This window comes from Phoenix dactylifera, chromosome 2, assembly GCF_051530095.1.
Source record: "Phoenix dactylifera cultivar Ajwa chromosome 2, Ajwa_hap1_PhDact_Kaust_v1.1, whole genome shotgun sequence".
NCBI classification, from domain to species: domain Eukaryota; kingdom Viridiplantae; phylum Streptophyta; class Magnoliopsida; order Arecales; family Arecaceae; genus Phoenix; species Phoenix dactylifera.
In genome coordinates, this window is record NC_143191.1 from 38,551,890 (window position 1) to 38,572,963 (window position 21,074).

Sequence of the window (21,074 nt, forward strand, 5' to 3'; positions counted from 1 at the left end):
AGCCATATTTTGGTAGCAAGGAACAGCCAAAGGCTGTATCTTATTCTTACGAAGAACATCAACTTGGATTTTTACTGCATGTCTTCATGTTAAGAAGGCCAAGGTAAATTTCTGGAAGTACCGTATTCAAAAATGAGGGAGGGTATCGCTGTGGCCTGCAAGATGAGAGCAAAGATGAGCGATGGCTGCTAATGACCGGCTGTGTCTCAAGAAGAACGTTCCCAAGGATTTTTCTCTTGTGGAAGAACGATTAATATCGTGTAACCATCGAGATTCGATGACTTTCCTGAATGGCTTTCTGCGAGGCTCAAGGTGTACATATGGATAGCTTACGCTGGATTCATTGCTTCCAGTTTAATTAACAGAGATTCAGTGATCGATGAAAAATATGCACGTTTAAGCAAAAACTAATGAAAGGAAAGAGAGTTTCTTCCAGTTTTATCTCAAATGGAGACACTGTTAGGGATGCCCATTCCCGTCACCCCGGGTTCGGAGAAGGGCTTCAGCAGCTCATATGGGACAATGCCGGCACCGCATCTGTTCCTACGATTGGGATCGGCATTCCGTGCATCGATGATCCCTTCGATTTCCTTCATCCTTCCACTAAACCGCTCGAACGCAGCCTTGATCTGGGGCTCCTCTTTCCATGCTGGCTCAGGGTCTTTACCCAAGTACTCCTCGTCCGGCGAGTGGGTCGAGAGTAGGTCGAGCACCGCAATCACCTTGGCGGCTTGCTGTTGTGAGGGCAAGGTGTTCAGAAGGGCGAACTCGGGCTTCTTCCAGAACTGGGCAAAGCCGTGCTCGTTTTTGTCCTCCACCGGCATGTTCTTGCGGGTGATGCTCGGGCGGTTGGGGAAGTAGCCAGCGTAATGGTACTGCCCGAAATTGACCGCGGCATGGTGGCCGGAGGCAACCCAGATGATGGTGGTCAGGACTTGTATCAAGTCCTCGGGGGTGTTCAGCACTGGCCACCATGGCTCGTCCTTCTTGTCGGCATGGCCTTTGGTTCGGACCTCGGTCCACCATTCTTGGAGCTCATGGTCCTCCTTCACATGGCTTGCTTCTGGGTAGTAGAAGTTCACGTAGTCTGTAACCCACTGCTTGATTGCTGACCACACCAGAAGGCCATCGTTAGCGAAAGGATAGTCTTCTATTGTGAGACGTAATCCACACTCTGCTGTCGGATCCTCCACTGCCATTCCCCTGATAATTTAGAAAAACTCAATTTTGGTTAGATAAAGCTTACTATTGCTTAAGCCATATATATATATATAGTAACAAAGATTTAACTTTTTAATCTTATTTAGTGGGAATTTTCGTTTTTTTTTATTTCAAATAAAATTGAAATTCTAGGCATTTTAGTACAATTAAAAACAAACAAGTTTAAGAGACCTATGAAGTTCTATGAACCACATAAAATATTGCTTATAGATTTTTTTTAGTTTTATTGCTCTCAACTAACATCAAAAATATTGAACACAAATTCTTTAGGCGCACATGCGGCACCGTAAAGTATTGTATAGTTATAAATGGCTGCCATCAGAAAATGGATGACTATCAAACAAGATAATCCACAAGCACATACCTGTCATACACGGTGCGCATTGTTTGTTGGCCGCCCATTTCTTAATGACGGTCATTCAGGGACGCACAGCACTCTACGTTGTGGCCCGTTCACCACAAATGATCCTGATTGAAAAATATTATTAGATTTTCTGTGGAGAAAAGAGGAGACGACCTGTATATAAAGTCATTTCACATAACTTCCAATTCATATTAGGTATGGCCCATCCCTGAACTGTGGTGCAATTTTAAAACCTTAGGGCCAAGTAGCTCATGAACTAATCATTCGGCTCAAAACCTATTTAGATAGTGGCCCTTCCACTTTGGTGTGGTTGACCTTATCCATTGAAAAAAAGATAATACCACTTTGGTGTGGTTGACCCTACCTATTGAAAAAAAGATGAGACCTCTAGCTCAAGATTCATAGGAGCAGAAAACTCTTACACAGTAGGACGTTGGTTCAGTTATTTTGGTACTTTTTTTTTCACGCCGTCTTATTATTCATTTAGTAACCGGTAGTTCACCGGCAGGTCAGTAGGCCTTTTAGAAGGCGAAGGCGAGAAAGTTCTCAACGCCAACTAACTGATAGCTGATAGCTCAGTTAGGAGTTGAGTTACATGCTGATTCAACCTGCCTTTTCCCAACTATCATATAGTCCTGAGTATTTGTATGGATAGAAGTGGCCCAATATATTTGGGGCCTAAGGTTGTTTTATCTTTTGAGGTTTTTTCAGTAGTGCGCTGGCCTAAAACAAACTCACAGAAGAACCTTTTTTTTTCTTCTATTTTGTTTTTGAGGTCTTTCCTGCGGTGAGCCTTCTTTTGGCCGGAGTCTTAGGCAACCGGCTCAGTCACCAAAGTGTTGGGCCTGCCCTGTATATGGGGATAGCATATATATATATATACAAAAGGCAGTGGTTGATGAATTGTTGACGTGGTTTACCTCCGGATCAGGTCGGCAGGCAGGCCCTCCATGTCGAATCGCCATTGCTGCTTATAGGCAACGGAGCTTAACTCGACAGAATATTTGCCAGGAGAGAATGTTGTCTCGATGACACCGCCTGCATTGATGAGTTGTTCGCGTGCGTTTGCATTGATCTCCATGGTATATCTGAAATGGGGCTGCAGCAACCGATATATTGGGTGCATCGCACTGAGTTGCCGGTTTGCTGCGATTATGTATGGCTCGATGCAGCAGTGAGTCCTTAACCTGTCGAGCCACAGAGAAGAGAATAGCTCAGTTAGGTGAGCTGCGGTCGGACAAAAACAGTCTACGGGTGCTCTAGCATTTGACCATTAATTTTGCAAGTCATTAATAAGTTTGGTCGTAGTGGTCTGCCCAAGCTTATAAGCCCGAATCCTTTACCCCTAAGAAACTAGCTTGGTGCCGATCTCATTTATGTAGTGATCAGTACTCACTACTCGGTGGTGGTGCTGTGATGTTGCTGCCTTGGTCGTACGTAATCCTTCAAATTTATTCACAGGGAGGGAAGCGAGGGTGGGGCCTTAATCTTACCAGTGGACGACGAGCTGGTGATAGCCGGCGTCGTGGGCGCAGACGTGTGTTTTCGCAAGCTTCCACAGCCAGGCTCCGGTGGCATCCCAGCAGGGAGTGAAGACTTCCTTCCACTGGGGCTTCGCGGGGGATGCTGGGCGGGTGAGCTCGATAGCAAGAGGCCTCAACGTACCCTCCAATGTGAGGAAGAAGAGTGTTCGGGATCCATACAACGTGGTGCCCTCTTGCTCTCTGACCTTGTGCACGTAAGGTAGCAGAAGATCGTGGTAATCTAGCATGAACAATCTCTTTTGTTCCAGTGCCTGAAAGTCAAGAGACCCAACATAATAAGTGTGGTTCAGCTACTCACGCCATTGAGAGACAAAGGATATTATAGGGGAAAGGAAAACAAAACAAAACAAAAAAAGACTTTGCTGGAGATAATAATGACGATGGTTGTTATAAACCAAAAATGGACATACGAATGGCAATTAGACATTCTGCGGTTGTGGATGATCAGATTTAAGAAAGCCGCCTCTTTTAATTGTTTCAATTCGTGGGCCTGTGAAATGAGTATTTGAAATTAAGTTGCATATCTATTTATTGGCGATGGTGCACAAGACTTGATGATGAGATGATACAGAAGGCTATAGACTAAGGAAGTGTATTTCATCAACAAAGCTATCTATGTCCTAATGTTACACCAAATTTGCAAAAAGAAGAAACTGTGCTGCATAAAATCTTACAATCCAACATGGCAACATGCATTCCCGCATTCCTAATTAGGAAAATGCTTCAACTCAAAGGGTCACTTGCCTGGCGTGGTGTATTAATTACCATTGATTCATTTTAATTGGCGTCGAGAAGTATGCCATTAATCGAAGGAAAATGATTGGTGGAAGGAACCTCAGTGACTTTTCCGCGTGATTCTTCCCAAGTTACAATAGCATTTGCTCTGTGCACATGGAAATATACTATGGAAGTACGTATATTTGTATATGTTGTTATAAATTTTACCTCTTGAACTGTCATGACTCCTTTTATTTCCCGTTCAATCAGTTCTTCAGTGATTTTCGACTCCGGTGGACCATAAACTTTATGATCAAGTTTGCTAACCATTGGAAATTCCTGCACAATGTCAGAAAGCAAGTTCAAATCACTTCATAGCACATAAATAAATAAGATAGCATGAGTAATTTTGCATTGCACTGATATCGTCTTAATACATTTGTCAGGTCAGGCCTATTCATAGATTTCTAAAACGGTAGATTAAAGACCAATTGACATCGTTACTTGTGACCTAGCAGGTCGGATGACCCAAACAGGTGGCATGTGAGTGATTTGGATACATTACTATATTTGTGAACCGATCGAGTTCAATTTTTGTTCAGCTAGATCTTGCACGGAATGCAATCTTTGAAGCAGAGCATACCGTAACTAGTTGAATGCTGAAGGGATTTAGGCCTGCCAAAGTTTGCCGAGCGAACTCTTCATCTCTAAACCATGCGAACTTGTCCCCTGCAATCAAGGCAGCCAAGTTAGTGCAATTAATATAGAAAAGGATTCGAAGAGCCAATCCTGATCATTTGGATTGATGCTTAATTAATATTGTTATGATTCTTGTTATTTAATCACAAGATCTCGTAGTTCCTCCTCTGATATGATTGCTAGAATATTGCTATGGGAAACATTTTTTTGTATCCGTGGTCTATTGCATGCACGCTGCATGGCATTTCTTGTCTTCGTCATGCAATGCCAGGGGAGAGTGAGAAATTTACTGTCGATCATTTCTGGGGTCTCAAAGCGTAAGATTTGTTCAGCGGTCTCAGCAAGTGTCTTGACTAGCCTTGGTACGAAGGTAAGCACCAAGTCGAGCCCCTCCTTCTTTGGAAACCTCATGCCCTCGTTGTACAGCGCATCAATGGAGGTGAAGTAGGGAAAGCCAAGCTTCGGATCAGCGACCATTCCATCAATATAAGGTAGTAGCGCGGGGATTGCTGATCGCAAGGGTGAGAATGACTCCTGCTTCACCTCCGAGAAAGCCTCGTCCCTGGGAATGTAGTTGTTGCCACTCCATGATTCTGATTGAGGGTCTGCAAGTGCAAGCATATGCTCCCATTTAAGTTCAGTGGATCCAAACATACAAAAGGTTATATCATGACGACATACCCATGTCACAACATTGAAATGTACGATCATCCAAAAAGATGGGAGGTTTGCCTCAAATTAACATATAACCTAATCCTGTACTTGGCTAGGTCATGGAATTGTGTTATAACATGGCATATCCTCGAAAATATTTGCCATTAATGTGGTTTTGCCCTTTGGGTACCTTTCCAGCTCCTCGGACGTCCGGTCCGACAACGCCTTGGATATGGGAATTCTTTGCTACCGCCGAGGACCGGCCTCTTCAAGTCGTCGCTCTTGTCCGGCTGGCCGAGATCGTTATATTTGTCGTAGTCGTAGATCCTCTCGAAGGCCTTGCGCTCCCCTCTTCCATCTCCCCGCATGTTCTCCAGTTCGTCCTTTCTTCGCCTCTGAAGACCATTTGGGGTCTGGGATGGCAAGTAGGACTGCTCCACATAGAACAAACAGCAGTGCGTTACAAAGACTTGGCATGCTTGCTTGTGTTTATAAAATACAATTATTAAAGGTTAGACCTAAAGAACAAGTGCATTAATTGGACGGTATAACTAAATAGAGGTTCAAGTTATGTTGCTTGTTAGATGATAATCTTTGGTGCAATGTTATAAGTCATCTTCATCCGCATATATATATATATATATATATATATATATATATATATATATATATATATATATATATATAGGAACCCATTCAAAATAGAAGGTGGATTTTTGATTTGTTATGACAATCAAATGCTGAACCAAATGTTATGAATGAATAAATCTTGTGAGGGTCTGGTCCCTTGACCGGCCCACATTTGATTTGGGCTTGTGGGACGGCCTGAAGAGGCCAACTCAACCCTTCGCATGCACTGCACGTGATGAATTGGGAGAAGACTCTGGCTAGGAGTGCCCTTTCTTTCCAAATTGGGAAAAGCCCGAGCTTCATCCGAAATGGAGCACCCTTGTTTCAGTCATGATTAGCCACCGTCAGCTGCCTGGTTTGGCTAGAGTTGTGGTCACCTAAGGCCGCCGTCTAGTGGGCAACTTGGTCACCATAACTGCCGCCTATTACCGACGAGGGGGAAGGAAGAAAAGAAATAGGAAAAAGGATTCTCACCTCTTCTTTGTTTTCTCGCTCTTTCTCTCTCCTTTCTCTACTTTCTCTCTCTAAAAGATCTATAAAACCTAGTTTCTCTACTTTCTCTCTCTAAAAGATCTATAAAACCTAGTATCAGGTCCTATCGACCAGATCTGTAAATCCGAGTTAATCCCTGCAAAGAGCCCTAATCCGCCCTGATACCTGGGCTGCCTACTAGACCGATCATCCTGGCCCCGTTGAATATTTTTGAAACCTTCATTGAACGATGTTGATTAATTTTGGCTCTGATTGAGTCTGATTCATTAAGCGAATCGTCAAGACCTAACCTATACGAAACCACCATATGTCTGATCAAGACTTTTCGTATTATTTTATTACAGTTATTGAAGGGCCGCTACCCTTCGATAGCATAGTCGTGTTATGTCCCGATTTTGGGTCGTGACAAATCTAGTCTAAGAACATCCCTATTATGTCCAAATATGTAGTAGTACCTAAAAATGGTGGTCGTTGTTCATACATTAACCATTATGATAACTAAATACCTGTGGTCGATAATGCTAGCTCTTCACAACTATGGCTCATTTTTGCTATTATTTTAAGCTTATAATAATAATAATAATAATAATTTTTCATTGCTTTGTATCTTCAAACCGTAGTGACCATTCTCTTGGGATTGCTAAGATATCCTACCATTACTTTCAACTTTTTAGTTGACCCTAATGATTCTCCTAATTATTCATAAGTTATAAATTAATCAACATCTACTTAATTACTAAATTTAATGTTTGTTAATGAATTATTCCCAACTAATTTAAGAAATACCCCAAGATTACAAATTAATCATGCTATTTGTCCTTGGTGGTGGCATCATTTTGCTATTATTTATTGTCCTCGTTTCTCCTGATCATACATGATTTTACCATAAAAACATAAAGATAAATCAACAATTTTACAGCCTTTGTTATTTTTCTAAATCTATGATTATCTGAAATTCTTTGGGCACTTATGGTAAATTATCCTATTATATTTCCCAAATTATTTGATAAATATACTTGATATAGTAATTGTGGATGAAGTAGAGAGAGAGAGAGAGAGAGAGAGAGAGAGAGAGAGAGGTACCTTTCCGGTGAAGAAGATCCTTTTCTCACGGTTATCGTACTTGGAGTGCACCCAAGATTGGCAATCAATAGTAAGATAGCCATCATCAGTCATGAGGACAATATCTTTGAGAAACATTTCCTTGCGATGCTCATTGGTCACCAAAACTGCTCCAATATCACCAAAATTGGCAGGGACAGTGAAGTTGCCCTCGTACTTGGCTTGATCATCATCCTGGCTTATTTTGTGAGCATAATCCTGTACTGTCTTCTTCTCTAATCCTGTTTCTGAAGTAAATGTCGATAAACGTATTAATCTCGAGCTATGATTAGTTTCTTCTGAAGATCGTCCTTAATATAAAAAAAAATGGTTCAAGTATCTGCGCGGAGCATGTTCTATATATATATCCGTATTAAATTAAGGATATTGGTTTAGGTCATGGAGAATCAGTCTTTTTCAATCTTTCATACTAGACATGATGCATATATCGATTTGAAGTATATAATAAGTTGGGTTCGTTTCTCATAATGAATGAATTGTGCTAAATTGAGAGTCCGGCTTGGTCCATATATTTTTTATTTATTTCTTTCCCTTCTTTTTTTTTTTTTTTTTTTTTGAGGAAGGAGTTTGGGTCCGTATCTTATCAAGCCGCTTATTTTGTTGGATTCCCTGTTGAATCAATTAAATGGTGCACAAGGTACCAGATAATAGTAGCTTGGTCCAATCAAGTGTAATTAAGCACAATATGGAGAAAGAGGCACCCCGTCTCCTTTTCCTTCTTTTTTTTTTTTTTCCCCACCGTGTTTGGCAAAGGGAAAAAAAAAAAAAAAAGCTGGAGCCTTCTTTCTCCATATTGGTTTGTGGTTGGATCGACCCACTTACTCAGCGGTTGACCCAGTGCAACTAAAAATTTTTCATTATCATAGCTATCTACAGGGTCATACTTTTGTGGAATCCACATAGCATATGCGATTGAACTTATCTAACCCACCTGCACCCAAATTTAGTTGGATTAAATCAGATAGCATGAAAGTCTAGCTAGTACGCACTGCACAATCTTTTTTTTTCTCTAAAAAAATTGTAGATAACTAATGAATAATCTAAATGTTAATCACAATAGAAAAATAATAATCACCGCGGTGCCGGGCAGTGGGGGTCCTACGATTTTTTAGTTTCTTGTCCGATCCTCAGTCGTCTGGCCTGCGCAGTGGTCCCACTTGATGGGAAACTTGGCAAATTTGAAATCAAAACAAATGGTGAAAAAATCGTCATCTTGTTTGCAGAGTTCCGTCAACATCTATTCTATAATCCTTAAAGTTCCGTCAACATCTATTTGACCGTGCTTCTCATTTTATCTTCAAGTCAGTTCATATTGCTTTTAGGATTGGCGGGTGGTCGATCTTAGAATTTTTTTTCATCCAACATGGCAGTTGGTGATGGGCTGGACCAAGCACAGGTTAGTGTCGCATGTATGCCAAGAATATATATGTATATACAATTCATAATTTGTTAATAATATATTTTTTAGATACCTGTGATATTTTTTGATAGATGAAAGACAAAAAATTTATATATGTGCTGTATTATTTTTTTGGCACGGATCTAATGACTTATCAACTCAATTAAATTTAAGGCAGGATCAGTAGAATCTTTTTAAATAAAAAATATTATTTTTATAAAAATATATATAATTTTTTTTCTTCTCCAGGTTTTGGCAATTTTAATCACGGGGCACCACAGCTGGTGCCGAGCGGTGGGGTCTCACGATATTTGAGTTTCTTGTCCGATCCTCAGTCGTCTGGCCTGCGCAGCGGTCCCATTTGATGGGAAACTTGGGGAATCCAAATCAAAACAAATGGTGAAAAATACGTCATCCTCTTTGCAGAGCTCCGTCAACATCTATTCTGGAATTCTTCGTCTTTTCTGCTTAGTTTTTCTTAGGGAAAACAAACATCTTGTTTGGTACGTTAATGGTAAGGACAGAGACCTAAAACTTCATCATGCAAAAATTTCTCCCTAGCATGAAATTTGAGTTCAAAAATTATTTTAACCTAAAGAGAAGTGGAGAAGTAAATAACGTCCATATTATTACCAGAAAAATGGTAACTCAAGGCACATGTTTATGTTTATGGTGCGTGCGTGGTTCTTTGACCAAGTTTCCAAGTTTACTTTGTTCCTTGTAAACAAATTAATACATAAGGAAGACATGAAAGGTGGCAGAGTGAACCGTACAGTGTCTAATTTCGTTTAAAGTTGCCAGAGGTGACAACAAGGAGAAGAAGAAGTAAGAAACTAAATCACATCAAACTTACTTGACCTCCTAAACTTTAACTTCAAAATTCGAAAAAAGCCATTAAACAAGGAGGAGAAAAAAAAAAGAGAGGATACTTAGAATAGCTAGAGACATATTTTTATTGTCACACACAGATTGAGAGAGAGAGAGAGAGAGAGAGAGAGAGAGAGAGAGAGCCAGAAGAAGAAAAAAAAGAAAAAGAGGAAGAAGCAACTTTAACTTCAAAATCTAAAAAAAACATAAAACAAGGAGGGGAGAGAGAGAGAGAGAGAGAGAGAGAGAGAGAGAGAGAGAGAGAGAGAGAGAGGGGGGGGGGGGGGTGAGGGGGGATTAATTAAATACTACTGTTTTTCCAAAATCTCAAATAATAAATGGCGAAAAATTGTGATTTAGAAAACAAAAGGACATATGAATGTGTTTTATTTTTATTTTCATATTTTTTTTGCTTAGTTTGGCAGGTAGTAGTTGTACTTTATCTGGAGGTCCATAATTGTTCAAAGGCCTGCCACATAACCCATGCTTTCTTGTTGAATGAATTTTCTTAAAAATAAAAAATAGAAAACTGAAAAAACAGCAGTCCTCCTGATGATAAGGTGGGCAAAAGAAGCAGTCAATAGGTCCACGCAGCAAAATCCCTCAAATTACTCCTACAGCCAGTCATGCAACTTAGCCCCATGTACCTGGGAATTCTTACGTGCGCTTCATTATTAAAAACTTACTCGGATCTAGCTCGGAGCTCACGAGCTCGAGGAGGAGGGATTTTCCGAGCAAGTCGGCAAAAGCATCACCGAGGCCGAGGTTCGACAACGTCCCTCCAGTCGGGAGCTTCACTCTCACCACTGCCCTGACCGTGACCGGGCTCTTCTTGGGGCCACCTACAGCCACCCGAGCCTCCTCCATTGTACAGTAAGTCCGGCCACGCCTCGAAGGCCTTCGCTGTCGAACCGATGATGATGGCCGGGCTTTGGTCGATGACCTGCCATGGCTTGATGAAGGCCACCTGTGTGAGAAGAAGAGGGAGGAGGCTTGGTTTGGAGCTTGGAGCAAAGGCTTCAACATCATTCTTTTTGAGATGGTTTCGAGGGAAGAAGAAGGTGAGATGAGACGGTTCGAATTTTTTTAATGGGGTTCGGGGACTTGGTAGTTGCTATATATAGGAGAGAAAAAATAGGGGATTTTTCCGTACCCGATACTAGCGCCCAAATTTTTTCGATCAAAAAAATCGGAGCTCCACCAAAATTGTATGTTATTTAGTAGAGAGAGGCCGATTTTTCCCGATCTAGCACGTGCAACACAAAAAAATTGTATGTTATTTAATAGCGAAAGGCCGATTTTTCCGATCTAACATGTGTAACACGAAAAATTGTACGAAAGGCCGATTTTTCCCGATTTAGCACGTGCAACACAAAAAATTGTAAGTTATTTAATAGCGAGAGGCTGATTTTTCCCGATCTAACACGTGTAACACGGAAAATTATACATTGTTTAATAGCGAGAGGCCGATTTTTCTCGATCTCTGTGTATTCAAAGATCGCGTGCAACACGGGACTCCACCTCCGCAAAAATACTATATTATTTAATAGCGAGAGTTCAATTATTTTTTTTTTTGCTAAAGACAGATTTTCATACAATACGTGTACGAATACATCCAATAAAGTCAAAAAATACTAACTCACGAAGAGCCAGTGGCAGCTCTCCTTCCCCCACCCAAAGGATGTATTCTGAATGATGAGCCGCGAAGAACGTGTGCAACACGTACGCACCTAATACTAGGGATGAAGACAAAAAAAATTTCTTCCAAAAATAAGGTCTCCACAAAAAAAAACTACGCTATTTGATAGCAAGAGGCCGATTTTTTTTCCATCTCTCTCTTTATTGGAAGAACACGTGCTACACGTGCCTAATATAAAAAGCTATCATATGATGGCCACGGTTTGGAAGCATTATGGCTCGTGAAAAATATTTATAACAGCATGTCATTGTCTTATTAATAGGGGTGAAAATTTAGATATAGTTTACTTTTCGTTGCTATATTAATGTATTACTTTTGTATATGTTGTTAAAACAAAAGAAAAATTACCAAATTTAAATAACGACATTTTTAAGCCCTTTTGTTATTCATCAATAATAATATCATATTATTCATTTTTGAGGTATAAGTAATATTTTATTTTAAAAAATACTGAAAATTTTAAAGAACAACCGGTATGTTTATGTATATGCAACTGTTAGAGAGACAGAATTTCTTTGTTCTTTATATAGGAATCACTCTCGTCGCGGAGCAATTACCTATTCATGCATTACTAGTTCTTGCATTACTAGCTATACATACATACATACATACATAATAAGTTTTTTTTTTAATAAAAAACTAGTTCTGGTTGATTAGAGATTAATCAAATATCCTCTAGAAATTATTTTAAAAAGAAAAAATATATATATTGCCATGAAACTTAATGAAGTTTCTATTCTTTATTTGTGTGCTTCAATTGCCTTCCTGTGGATCGACCTCCTACAACCACTATTCATCGAACAGAGGATGGTAAGAGTAACATAAAAATATTTGTTTGTTGGTTGAAATTTTGACAACGACATCCTTTTTAAGTCATCCTCAAGTCTACAAGAAGATAACGGAGGGGGTGATCGGGTGTTTTCACGTCTCATCGTTTTGTTACGTCTGTTGAAATCACCACTTATCCTAAAAGTTCTTACACTCTTCCTCACATATGGGTCGAACTTTTTTTTTAATAGGTGAGCCCAATATGTGAAATTTTTTTTAATAATGAGGTCAAAGAGTGCGGAGATAAAGCTCGAACTCAGGACCTCTGCTCTGATATTACTTGTTGGATCAAGCGCTTACCACCATACCAAAAGCAACTGCTGTTAGTAGATGCGCAACTTTATTTTCTTAAGCCGAGGCTGGCCACCGCAGAGCACCCCCGACGGCTATCAACGGCGAAGCAGAGCCCCGTACTAAGCGACAGGTGGGCAGGAGGGGCTTTGCAATGCGCCCCCATAAGCGCATCTGCAGGCTGGGCTGTCAAGCACCGATACCACCATGTGGCCTCCATAAGCCATACGTGGCAGCGAACCCCTAAGGGGAGGCTTGAAAAAATTCCAACAATCTCCCCCCAAGTGACATCGTAGGAGTTCGAACCTGCAACCTCACTCCGATATCATGTTGAAACCACCACTTGTCCTAAAAGCTTAAATTGATAGAATGAGATAGATCTATTTATATATTTTATATATTCTTATACTACGTCGAGTGCTCCACCAAAGACAAAAGAGAAGAAAACAAAGGTCCATACATGACCGAACTTGTATTCACGCACCACATCTACAAAATCCTCTACTTCTAAATCTATTACATTATCTTCCTATATTTTTTTTTTAAAAAAAAACATTGCATTATCTGCTCACCGCCCGTTTCATTTTAGGCACAAGCATGATGATGCAAGAGTTTGCACCCCCGCACCATCTTGTGAGCTATAATTGCAGGCACCAACGATGAAATCATTTTCAGGATCCCAAAACAATAACAAAAGGTCTGAGAAGTCTGATGGGGGCTTTTTGTTTGTACTCTTTGCGACTTTTACTGGTAGATATTATCCAGCCTATCTCGATAGGTACATTATCTAGCTCTCATAATAATTGTTTTTTTTTCCTCCCAGATGCTTTTTTTTCCCTTTAGATTCCTCAAACAAATGTTGAATGCTGCTAATGATGAAAATGGAAGTGATTGGTGCTATTTTTCTTCATTAAAAAGATACTCAAGATTAAAAGGAATTGGCACGTCTCCGAAGTGTATTGGCAAACCAATTTATTGGTTCTGGGGTTGTAGATAGTTCAATTCTCCATTCTACGCATTCAAAGGAATTTTATGGCAGTTTTTCATCAACCAGAAGTCCTTTCAGTGCTTAGGTTCTGCTGTTGAAGATGCACTGGTTTAAGTGAAAACCTTGGTTTGATCATCTTAGAGAACCTAACAGGGTGCAAATTGATTTGGACCATTATTGCGAGCTAGGTAACTACGAGATTATTAAGTGCTGTAACCAACCCTAGCTTTTCCGCCATTCGAAACTGCTGCAACCAGCCCTAGTTATGGACTCAAATCCAGGTGCAAATCCCTAAGTAATCCCCCCTTATATATGTACGCTCTTTATTCCCTTTCTAACTTCACTGCTCCAAGGAGGCAAATATATTACTAGTTTGTAACCCTTCCTCTAAATCATTGCCATTGATTGTTAAACGTATAATGAATGGCTTCTCCTCTTAACACTTGTCGTTTACCTTTAAATTGAATTTCTTCCGGAAATAAAGTTATAGTTGCTACGGTAATTTTTATTAGCCATTGTAGCTAGAAATCCATGATAGTAAAACAAAACTCATCACTCTTTGATACATGGAGTAGATTAATATGGTGACGGTCACTCTTTAATTTGGAATACTTGCAGACTGATTCAGGAGATGTTAGCTGTTCAAATTGATCATATATGTCGTGAGATGAACAGAGCTGCGGACTGGGTCGCCTCATATGTGGCTCGTCATTCTGGAGACGTCATCTGGATGAGTCTAGCAGGTGTTCCCCATTTGTTGCATTATTTATTTGTTTTGACTTAGCAGGATGTGCTTAATTTTGATTTATTAGAAATGAAATGCCGTTTTGACACACACACAAAAAAAAAAAAAAAGAAAACAGAACTCTGATGTCTTCCGACGAAATCATTTCCCAAATATTATTAACCATCTATCTATACATACTGTAATTTACGATCTGCAATGAAAAAGATAAATAATTGTAGCTGCAGCTACGCGATACAGCCAAGCACAAACCTAACACTAGCGGGCTAGCTGGACCATCACCCTGAAGTTCCAAAATTATTTAATAGGATGGAAGATGGCAGCGGCCACGAGATATGACATGACATGCTGCCTGTCATTCACGGGACAGGATCCATCATCATTTACGGGGCATTAGATCTCGTAAAATTAATCTCATAATATAATAGATTTGAATCATCAAAGGTATTTTAAATATGAATGCTAAGAAATATTAGGATAGATGGGTGGTTGGAATGAGCTTAGGCGACGTAGTTCCACCTACCAGCCAACCCCCAGTTTTTGGTTGGATATATAGTAATTACTTCCAACTAATTTGTCCAGCTGGGTTCTATGGTGTGGATCCGGAAGTTGGTGTACTGACTACTTTCACAATTAGGTTCGGTTGGCCCCATTCGTCATGCCAAGATTTGGGACCCGAGGATAATGTTATCCTCCGGACAGGCACTCGTGGGAACCTGCAGTCCATCCATCCTTTATCTACTCATAGGTAGGCGACAAAGGTGACAGAACAAAATGGATAAGAATCGAGCAAATCACGCTTTCGCTTTCCCAAAGAGTTCGTCGGTTTCTGAAAGGCATCTAGATATATTTTGAAACTAAAAATAGCTTTTTGAAAAAAAACTTCATAAAAAACTTTCCAAAAAAATACTTTTAGATCTAGTCAGAAGGCTATTTTTTTGATCAAAATACCTATAATAAAATATAACAATTATACAAAATGTCCTTTTTAATAATTGTTTAACCAATTTTATCATCTACCGAAGAAATTTGTTATATTGTAGAAATTTATTTACGCTAATAATTATAATATTTTATATTTTTATTATTGTATTATACTATAAATATAATATTATATTACATTATATCATAATACATTGATATGTTATGTTAAATAATTTAATATTATATTAAATTATTATGCTATAGTATACAATATTATATTACTATATTATATATTTATGTATTAATACATATTATATTTTATTATGCTATGTTGTATAATATTATGCAATATTCTTTATGGTCATTTTGTCATGCCAAAAGTACTTCTCAGTTTGTTTATCATGTTAAAGTAGCACAGCACTTTAGAAATATAGTTACCAAACAACAAACAACTTTTTATAAAAGCTCTACTTCCAAATGCTCTACTGCCAACAGCTTTTCCAAATGGGCCTTAGTTTTCTTGACACTGGGGAGTGCTCCAGTCAGGCAGCCACACTCAATTGGAAGGAAGTCAACCAAGGTATTTTAAATCATGGAAGAGAGTTGTTACGATATCAAGTGGCACATGTTTCTGCCAATGTGTTTGACTAAATCATGTCGGTGCTCATCATCTCGAGCATGGAGGGTTCCTCAGTAGAAGCTCTCGTGGGGACATAAGCTTGTGTTTTAGTAATGTCACATCCATGCATCACTCTAAATAGCAGGTGCCACCGTGCGAGGATAAGGAAGATATATTGTGGTGATTGAAAAACCCAGGCATCTTGGCGTTGGTGTGGTCCCTCCTTGGGCTCTATGGGAAAACGGTAAAGGAAAAAGAAAGAAAAACAGAGAAGATGAAAAGGTGCTACTTTATTGGATGATCGGATGGTTGATTTTATCTAGATTTGGTTGAAATTTTAATATGTTGTTTTCGGTATTGAGAGCTACAGATTGAACAATTTGGATCTTTAAAAAGCTTTCGCTATTGATTATTTCAAGCATCAACAATTGGTGAAATCTATTCTTTATTTTGTTGTTTATTGTTAAAATCCGTTATATTGATGATGAATATTCTTGTTGTGGAAGTTAAGATTAAATCTTATTGATATCCGTACAGTCTCTAGTTGAACTAGATAGGATCTATTATAATCTTATTATTCTAAATAGTGGAAGTTTTCGGTTGAACTAGGTCCCGTAATTTTTCTCTTCACATCGAAGATTTTTTTTGCATTAAAAAAAAATTGTGTTGCCTCTTGTGTTGGATTGCTTGATTATTTTACTTGTTAATTGCTTGAGTAGATTGAAAAAGATTTTTGTTGCTTGGTAAGTGATATCCCATTTAATTACATAAAGAGAGAAAAAAAGTTTGTGGTATTATTATTTTTTGATTGCATTTTTTTCCAACAAAGTGGTATTAGAGCAGGTTGCTAGTGGCTAAATTTTTTCTTGTGTTAATTAAATGAAAGAGCATTCAGGTGGCAGTATAGTTAAACTCATATATTTCAATTATTTAATTTGGAAGCCCCAAATGGAAGATTTACTGTTTTGCAAAGATTTGTATGATCCTATTGAAGGAGATAGTGTAAACCAAGTGACAAAACTCAACAAGAGTAGGAGAAAAAGAATAGGAAGACGGTTGGTTTAATTAGGCAGCGAATAGATGATAGTGTTTTTCATCATTGTTGCCATGAAGATTAATGTCCATAGTTTATGGAAGAAATTAGATAGTCTCTATGAGCAAAAGACTGCACAGAACAAGATATTCATGATCAGAAAGCTTGCGCATATGAAGTATAAAGAGGAAAGTTTAGTGGCCGAGCATTTGAGTAGATTTCATGATGTGGTAAATCAGCTAAATACTATAAACATGACGTTAGATGATGAGTTGCAAGTATTGTTGTTGCTCCGCTCCTTGCTTGATAGTTGGAAAACTTTAGTCGTATCACTTAGTAATTCAACTCCTAATAGTGTAATAACATTGAAAATGATAAAAAATAGTATGCTTAATGAGGAGATCAGAAGAAAAAGAGAACATGGTGTGACTACATAGTCAGAGGCATTGGTTACAAAAAGATGGAGGAGAAGTAAAAGTAGAATCTTGCGAAACTCTAACTATCATGATAAGTCAAGGGGAAGGTCCAAATTCAAAAAAGAGATCAAATATTTTTATTGCGGCAAACCAAAACACATGAAAAGAGAGTGAAGAAAATTTAAAGAGAGTAATCAAAGGAAAGAGGTGAAGAAAAGAAGAAAGAAAATGATAAAACAACAGTTGCATCTAATGGTGATGTTAGTATTATTTGTGATGATGCTTGTGTGAATCTTAAATGTTAGGATTGTGCTTGGGTTGTTGACTTAGGTACCTCTTTTCATGTTACTTCTTGACTGGACTTCTTCACATCTTACACTAGTGGTGATTTTGGCAGGGTCAGGATGAGAAATAATGGAGTAATTAAGATTGTGGACATGGGAGACGTTTCCTTAGAAACTAGCATTGGGTGTCAACTATTGCTAAAAAATGTAGAACATGTTCCATATATCTGCCTCCACTTGATCTCTACTAGAGTACTTGATGATGAAGGTTGCAACAATAACTTCCGTGAAGAAAAATGGAAGCTTGCCAAAGGTTCTTTAGTGGTAACAAGAGGAAAGAAATCAAGCACACTATACATGATGCGAGCAAAATTGTGCAAGAGGAGGTGAATGCAATTCAAGACTCCTCCATTAAATTATGACATAAGCGGCATGGACACATGAGTGAGAATAGACTTAATATTCTAGCCAAAAAAACTTCTTTCTATAAAAGAAACGCTCCTAAAAACTTATACTCATTGTTTAGCTGGCAAACAACATAGAGCTACATTTTATAAATTCCTCAATATAGAAGATCACATATTTTGGATTTAATTCATACTGATGTTTGCACTATGGATGCTAGAACTCTTGGTGGTGCTTTATATTTTATTACTTTTATTGATGATCATTTTGGAAAAGTAGAGCTTTTGCTTTAAAATTTAAAGACCATGTGCTCAATGTATTCAAGCATTTTAATACTAGTGTTGAAAGAAAAATGGAAAAACAACTGAAGTATATTTGAGCAGATACTGGTGATGAATATAAAGGTCCATTTGAGAAATATTGTCGAGATCATGGCATCAGGCTTGAGAAAATCGTTCCTAAAATACCTCAATATAATAGAGTTGCTGAGAGAATAAATCATACTATTTGTAAAAGAATTTGGTGTATGCTCTATCATGCTAAATTGCCTAAATCTTTTTAGGGTGAAGCAATGAGAACTGCAGCCCCATTTAGCAGAGTTGTTAGCAGTAGAACTTTCAAAAGTAAAGCCTTTTGAAGTAGAGCTTTTTAAATTAGAGCTTTTATAAAAAAACTATTTGTTGTTTGGTAATTATATTTTTAAAGTGCTATGAGGCTTTAATATATATTAGGTAAACAAACTGAAAAAATACTTTTGGTATAACAAAATGACCATAAAGAATATTACATAGTATTATACAAGAGAGCATAATAAAATATAGTATGTATTAATCCATAAATATATAATATAGTATAATATTACTGTAATGTAATATAATATTATTATAATATAGTAATATAATATTGTATACTATAGCATAATAATATAACATAATTTGATATTATATAATATAATATATCAATGTATTATGATATAATGTAATATAATAGTATATTTATAGTATAATACAATAATAAAGTATAAAATATTATATTTATTATCATTATATATTAATATTATCATTTTGTAATTATATATTTTATCATGGATATTTTGGTCCAAAAAAAATTATAAGTTAAATCCGATGGGGCCTAAAAGTACTTTTTTGAAAAATCTCCAAAAAACCCGAAAAGCTATTTTTAGCTTTCTAGCAAAGCTAAAATAGTTTTTCATTTTTTTACCAAACACCTCTATTCTATCTAAATGTGCTTTTGAAGGGTCAGAAAGTATTGTCTGGCTCTCCAAAAGCTCTAACAAATGGAGACCTTTCTCCTTCAATTTCTCTTAAAGCTGATGTACCAGAAAAAGTATATCTTAGAAAAGATGTGTCATATGATCACTTGAGAGTATTTCGCTGCAGAACATTTATTCACATTCCTAAGGATGAGAGATCCAAGCTTGATGGCAAGTCTAAATAGTGTATCTTTTTGGGTTATATACATGAAGAGTTTGGTTATAGATTATGGGATTCAGTTAATAAGAAAGTGATCAAAAGCAGAAATGTTGTGTTTCTAGAAGACCAGATGATTGAAGATTTTACAAAAGTTGAAAAGCCAAAGTCTCTCAGTAGAAATTATGTTGATGTGGGTCTAGTGTCTCCAACCATGATGAATAATGACAATAGAAAAAATGTGCAAGAAGATAATGATAACACAGTTGATGAGCCCACAATTGACAATGATATGCCGAATGAGCATGTTGAGCAAGCCCTCCAGAACCACTAGTTGAGCCTCAATTGAGAAGATCTACTAGAAAGCACTAACCTTTTCCAAAATATTCTTCTCATGAGCATGTGATGATCACTGATGGGAGAGAACCAGAATGCTACCAAGATGCTATAAGTTATAAACAAAAGAAAGAGAGTGTGGTTAAAAGCTATGCAGGAGGAGATAAAATCCTTATATGAGAGCCGCACATTTGAGTTGATGGAACTACCTAAGAATAAGAGAGCACTCAAGAATAAGTGGGTGTTCAAATTGAAGATTCAAGAGAAGAAATCACAGCCAAGGTACAAGGCATAATTGGTTGTGAAAGGTTTTGGTAAAAAAAAAGGGTATTGACTTTGAAGAAATTTTCTTACTTGTGGTCAAAATGTCTTCAATTTGAGTTATTCTTGGTTTATCTGCAAGCATAAATTTAGACATTGAACAATTTGATGTGAAAACTGTCTTTCTTCATGGTGACTTGGAGGAGAAAATTTACATGGAGCAGCTAGAAGGGTTCATAGTTAAAGAAAAAGAGTATCTCATGTGCAGATTAAAGAAGAACATGTATGGGCTCAAGCAGGCACCTCAGCGGTGGTATAAAAGGTTTGATTCATTTATGATTGACCATGGGTATAGTAAAACCACTTTTGATCATTATGTATTTATGAAGAGATTCTCTAATGCATATTTTATTATTTTCTTGCTCTATGTGGATGACATGTTGATTGTTGGCTATGATGATAAGAAGATTGAAAGCTTAAAAAGAGATTTAAGCAAGTTCTTTGTCATAAAGGACTTAGGGCCGGGTAAACAAATTCTTAGCATTAGAATTACTCGTGACAGAAAGAATGGAAAGCTTTGGTTATCCCAAGAGATGTATATTGGAAAAGTATTAGAAAAGTTCAACATGAGCAAGTCCAACCCAGTTTGCTCTCTACTGGCAAGTCACTTTAAGTTAAGTTTCAAGCAGTATCTTACAAGTCGGAAAGATAAAGAAGAAATGAAGAAATTTTTTTATGCATCCGCAGTTGGCAGTTTGATGTACGCTATGGTTTGCACAAGGCCGGATATTGCTCATGCAGTTGGTGTTGTAAGTCGATTTTTTTTCTAACTCTAGTACAATTCCTGATTCGGAGGTTTAGCGTTACAAAGCTAGGGCAGTTGTCAGATGGATTCTCAGGTATCTTAGAGGTACGTATAAAGTCTGTTTATATTTTGGTAATGGTAAACATGTGTTGGATTGGTACACAAATGCAGAAATGGCTGATGTTATAGATTCTAGAAAGTCAACATCAAGATACTTGATGACATTTTCAGGGGGAGCTGTGTTATGATAATTTAAGTTACAAAAATGTGTTGCTTTGTCCACTATGGAGGCCGAGTATAC

The 21,074-nt window shown here is 37.9% G+C and overlaps 1 protein-coding gene across 1 annotated transcript; it reads right to left on the reverse strand.

Annotated features, from left to right (window-relative positions):
* Nucleotides 1–315: 315 nt before the first annotated feature.
* On the reverse strand, nt 316–10,900 carry LOC103705383 (linoleate 13S-lipoxygenase 2-1, chloroplastic-like). The gene is made up of 9 exons (XM_008789080.6): nt 10,396–10,900; nt 7,405–7,670; nt 5,390–5,630; nt 4,836–5,150; nt 4,490–4,575; nt 4,075–4,185; nt 3,079–3,380; nt 2,506–2,772; nt 316–1,203 (listed from the first exon to the last, which is right to left on the reverse strand). Exons 1-9 carry the CDS (start codon nt 10,736–10,738, stop codon nt 444–446), a joined length of 2,691 nt encoding a protein of 896 aa, XP_008787302.4. The 5' UTR covers nt 10,739–10,900; the 3' UTR covers nt 316–443.
* Nucleotides 10,901–21,074: the final 10,174 nt, after the last annotated feature.

Excerpts from the sequence above, each read along its gene's own strand:
- LOC103705383 (XM_008789080.6), bottom strand. The coding sequence starts at position 10,738 with ATGATGTTGAAGCCTTTGCTCCAAGCTCCAAACCAAGCCTCCTCCCTC. Across the intron at positions 5,631-7,404 it reads GGATCTTCTTCACCGGAAAG|TCCTACTTGCCATCCCAGAC; the intron begins GTACCTCTCTCT and ends TATGTGGAGCAG. Across the intron at positions 2,773-3,078 it reads CACCAGCTCGTCGTCCACTG|GTTAAGGACTCACTGCTGCA; the intron begins GTAAGATTAAGG and ends GTGGCTCGACAG.